Below are 5,000 nucleotides of genomic sequence, written 5' to 3'. Positions count from 1 at the left end.
AGTGTCTTAGCCAATAACAGTACAGCGTTATCACGACAAGATGTTTTGTGTTTTACTTTTTGGAAAAAAACAGCAACAAATGGACATGGGTCACTAGTTTTGGCGTTGGTGTACAGAGGGCAGCACTTTGTCATATTGTGAAAAAAAAACGTAATAACAGTAATAATGATTAAAATAATAATCACATGATAATATTCATGATAATGATAATAACAATAATAATAGTAGTAGTAGTAACAATAATAATAATGATAATAATAATAATAATAGTGATAAATAATAATAATAATAAAAATATTCAGTACTCACTATGTCCGATACAGCAATTCATTAAAAAAAAATTAATCACATCAAAGATCTTTTATTTCTTAAAGAGTAACATACATGTTTCACAATATTGAAAAAAGTCCATAATTTTACCAAGGACTTGTATATTTATACATAATATCACTGGGCCATCAAAATATAAAACGAGATAGATAGATAGATAAATAGATAGGCAGAGAAGGTAGGAGAAATTTGCACTGTTGTTTGTAGACTAAAAAAAATATTCATAGGATGTTTTGAAAAATGGAGATTACTATGAGAAGAAAATTTCTTGAGAAAAGAGCAAGAAAGCGAGACATCTTGAAGGAAAATGTAGGAATAAGCCTAGTCGACACAGCTTGTGGTAGTCGAAAATGCCAATAAATGAATAATAATAATAATAATAATAATAATAATAATGATAATGATAGGTATAATAATAATAGTTACAATAATAATAATGATAATAAATATAATAGTGATAAAGGTAATAACCAATGATAATAATACTCAAAATACGAATAAAGATAACACTAATAATCATCAAAATAACAATGATATCAAGACCACCGATCAAGACTTTTACCCCCCCCCCCCCCCAAGGCAATTCTTATTTACCAACGCTGCCCCGGGGGTCGTGTCCGCGCCGCCCCCCCTCCCCCCGCCCCCCCCTGACCAAGCCGAGGAGTTCACACAGAGGAAATAAAGGAATTATTATATTGCGAGGGTCACAGTACCGCCAGCGCCAAGGTATCAAAATAACTGTGAAAAATAATCCTCATTGAGATTGCTTTGCTTTGTGAAAAATAATGTGTTGGTTTTCGTATCTCTTTTTTAATTTTTCTTTTGTTTATTTTTTGTTAATCTTCGTGTGTTTTGACATCATATTTTTTCTTGTTTCTTTTTGTTTGTTTACGTTAAGGTTGATATCCATCGGGCTGCGGGTCTATAAACAATGTATTTTTTTTTTAATATTCTTAAAACTGTTTATTTTTGTATATCATTATTATTTTAGTATGTGATATTATTATTATTTTTTTTATCTGAGAATTATCTTACTATTTTTCCAAATCTGCGATTAATCGATTACTTGTAGAATTAGATGGTCGGCCTAGAGTGAATTTTTGGCTGTTTGGTGATGTGGTTTTCAAATGTATAATATATATATTTTTTTTTACCTTAGGATCAGCCGCTCTTTAATATTCAAATCTCTGTTTTTAACTATAGCTAATTCATATATTCTTTATTTGAAAAAAAATCGTTCTTGATTTGTGGGTCTGCTTAAGTAGTTTTATAATTTGTTTTATTATTATTATTATTATCATGCTTGATTAAAAAGAAAAAAAATACCACGAGAGTTTAATACCAAATATCTTCCGCCATTGCATTTGATGTCGATAAGGGCGGTGATCCTATTGTTACAGCAGGTAATCTTGATCCATGGAGGCTGGATGCGGAAGGTTCAAAATGCTGGATGGTTTAGTGAAGGGATTTTGACCCACGGTCGAAAAAGCAACAACACAATAATGATTCTAAAAAAAATGAATAATAATAATAAAAAAAGAAAAACATCATCATCATCATCATTCTTTTTAATGATATCTAGAACTAGGTTCATATTAAAAAAAAAAGAAACCCACATACACTCAAGTATTAACCGACAATTTTTTTTTGTGTGTGTATCCCATCTATTCTCAGACAAGTCATGGTTTCCACTTCTGAAGCTCTTTCTCCTGTACACGAATGTTAAATATAGTCACGATGCTCCTCTCTTCTGTTCTTCTTTTTTACTGTAGGCAGTCTATTAGAAAGAAAATAAGAAAACACCCAGAGAAATCAAAGCACCATAGTATTTTCCATTGCAGCGGCCCTCTAGCGGCACGCCGAGAAAACTACCTTACGTAGAGTTCACTGGATTTTTTATTATTATTATTATTTATGTATTTTTATTTTTAATTTTTTTTTAAGAATCTTTAATGGTTAGTTTATGACATCCTCCAGAGGCCTATCTTCGGGGCCTCCGTCAGCTACACCGGCCTAGGGTGGCGGCTTTGAGGTAAGACAGGTTGAGTCCGTCTTCGTTTCCTTCGCCTCACACAACGACACTTTTCGCGTACACAGTCAGTCATCAGGTTCCTCTACACACGGGTCAGCACGACTATCACTGGTGGCTTCCGCGGAAACCTCTCGAGGGTTCGATTTTTTGTGATTATTATTATTTTTTTTATTTCGTTTTTTTTCCAGATACGTTTTTGTCCAGGAAGACCGGCGCGCTAGCACTGGGAGGTCCAACACAAACTTTACATTTGTCTATATTTTATATATCGTGGGCGCTGCCATGACTTCACGTTGCTAAACTTAGTCTGTATACTTGACATTATACACGCACAACGCGATCATGGTGCACACGCACACATGTACACGCACAGACATACACCCGCAAACAGCTGCTGTCGGTCCGCTCTTTGGTATACGCTCTACTAACAAGTAGTTTACGGACTATTTACACGTGCAATATACAACACAGTGCCGACCATGACACACCGTGCTTCCGGAGCTTTGTGCACGTCTCGGGCTCGCCCACGAAGAGTTATTTGCACTGGTAGCATTTTGATTGGCGAGAGAGGACCCGGTGACCCGCCCGGGCTCTCCTGGCCTTGTGGCCCGCTCGTCGGCCGACCTGGCCTCCCGTCTGCCCCGCGGCCCGGTCACGGCCGCCGGCCCGCCCGCGCCAGGGAGCAGCGGCGGGAGGGAGGGGGCTAGAGGGGGCTGGAGGAGCAGACGGAGCCACCGCTCAGGGCGTTGACGGCCACGAGGTGGGTGTGCAGGTGAGCGGAGGCGGCCCTGGGGGCCCGCCCTCACTTGTCAGAGAGTTTGAGGGGGTCCGGTAAGTCCGGACGCCGGTCCAGGCCGTTCACCATTTTCTCGATCGACTTGAGCTCCGACGCGACGTTCGCTGCGTGGGCGGCGGAGCGGCGGACGCCCTCCTCCAGCCGGGAGCCCGCCTTGGGGCTCACGGCCTGGAAGGCCGAGGAGCCGCCGAGGGGCGCCTCCCCGATCAGCGAGGACGAGAGCGTGGGCGTGATGCACGAGGACGACAACGACGAGGAGAGCGAGGAGGACAGCATGGACGACAGGGAGGCGGCCGTGGACGAGGGCAGGTAGGGCGTGAAGCGAGGCGGCTTGAGGCGGTCGGGCAGCAGCGGCGAGGGCGCGGCCGGCGAGGACGACGTGGGCGGCGCGGCGCTGAGGGAGCCGCTTGCGGTGCCGCTGCCGCCGCCGGACGAGACCGCGAGGCCGGCCAGGCCCTGGTAGTTGTGGGAGCCCAGCAGGTGGTGGCCGGCGCCCGCCAGCAGGTTGTGCGCCAGCAGGAGGTTGTGGGCCACGGGGAGGGAGGTCGGCGGCGTGAGGGGGGAGGAGCCGTGGGGCGGCGCCCCTGCGCCCGTGCCCAGCAGAGGTAGCTGTAAGCCGTGGGGGTTGAGGCCGGAGTTGGAGGCTCCGGGCAGCATGAGGCCGTGGAGGCCCGCCAGGCTCTGCGCTGCGCCGGGGTACAGCCCGTGGGGGTACAGGTACGGCAGGAGGTGCGGCGGCTGGAAGGGCGGACCCACGCTGATGTTGGGCGTGGGCTCCGCGCCCCCCGAGCCCGAGGGCTCGTCCTTCTCCGGCGCCGCCTTCTTCAGCGCCGCCAGCATGCCGGCGTCGTCCATGTCGGAGTCCAGGTCGCTCTTCCGCTTGACGGAGTCGCGGCCCGAGTCGTCGGCGGCGTTGTTGTTGGTCTCCTCGCCCGACACGTCCGAGTCCATCAGCTCGCCTGGAAAGAGACAAAAACACGCGTTACGCACAGCCGCAGACACAAGCGGGTCTTATCAGTCAGTATCGCCAAGCCTTGCGCGAAAAGCGCGACGCGCCGCCAAGGAACGGGAGAAGGAAGCGAGAGGAGGAGGAGGAGGAGGAAGGTCCCCGAGAGCGAAACACGCGCCGCACAAAGGGCGCGGCCAGGGGCTTAGGGCACGGGGCAGGAAAGGGAGACAAAGGCGGCGGCGGCGACGTCGCAGCTCGTCAGCGGCGGCGTCCTTCCGTCCTTACCGTGAGCCGGGTCGCCGTGGGAGTCCGTCGTGCCGACCACGTCCAGCCGCTCGTCGTCGTCGTCGTCGTCATTGTCCTTGTGGTTCTCGGAGTCCATGGCGGCGTTCTCGGGGTACGAGCGGATGTTGGGCAGCGCGATCTGGTGGTCCGCCTTCTGCTCTTCGTTGGCCCGCGTCATGATCACGTTTCTGCAAAAGGAAGAACTGCAAAATTTAGTGAAATATCTGCATCGGTTCAGATTGAATCGAACGGAATTACTTTTTTATGGCAGATAAAGATATAAATACAAATAAACATAAAAAGACATGAGGGAGAAGGGTAATGACCAAGATTAATTAAAATAAATACAAGGTATTGAGAAAATGACAACAGTAATATAAGAGAAAGGTACACACTCAATACCCTGCTAAGCCCCACCGCCTATTAGGCAAACGTCACCCAATCTCGCCTCTAAGAACGAGATTAACACTTCCTCCGTCCCTCCCTCCCCCACCCTCGACCTCTCCCATACCCTAACCCCCTCCCTCGCTCCCTCCTATATAACAGATTTGTCAACAGCTCTCTCTCTCCCTCCGTCCTACCTTCCCCCCCACCCTCCTACCCCCCAA

The 5,000-nt window shown here is 47.4% G+C and overlaps 1 protein-coding gene across 7 annotated transcripts in view; it reads right to left on the bottom strand.

Moving 5' to 3' along the window:
- LOC113803216 (T-box transcription factor TBX3) overlaps positions 1–5,000 on the bottom strand; it is a 238,007-nt gene that overhangs the window by 1,410 nt on the left and 231,597 nt on the right. For 4 of the 7 annotated variants that reach the window (XM_070131061.1, XM_070131059.1, XM_070131057.1 and 1 more), the window contains 2 exons: positions 4,393–4,595; positions 1–4,117 (listed from right to left, as the gene is read on the bottom strand). The exon at positions 1–4,117 is cut by the window's left edge and continues 1,410 nt beyond it. In XM_070131061.1, the coding sequence (XP_069987162.1) occupies positions 3,165–4,117; positions 4,393–4,595 (1,156 nt within the window). In that variant the 3' untranslated portion in view covers positions 1–3,164. The remainder of the gene's footprint in view (positions 4,118–4,392; positions 4,596–5,000) is intronic. The other 3 variants (XM_070131062.1, XM_070131063.1, XM_070131058.1) reach the window with 1 other exon arrangement.

The sequence above is a fragment of the Penaeus vannamei genome, chromosome 16 (assembly GCF_042767895.1).
Source record: "Penaeus vannamei isolate JL-2024 chromosome 16, ASM4276789v1, whole genome shotgun sequence".
Classification (NCBI taxonomy): Eukaryota; Metazoa; Arthropoda; class Malacostraca; order Decapoda; family Penaeidae; genus Penaeus; species Penaeus vannamei.
The sequence above is the reverse complement of the archived record's forward strand: the minus strand, read 5'-3'. Positions and strand labels throughout refer to the sequence as shown.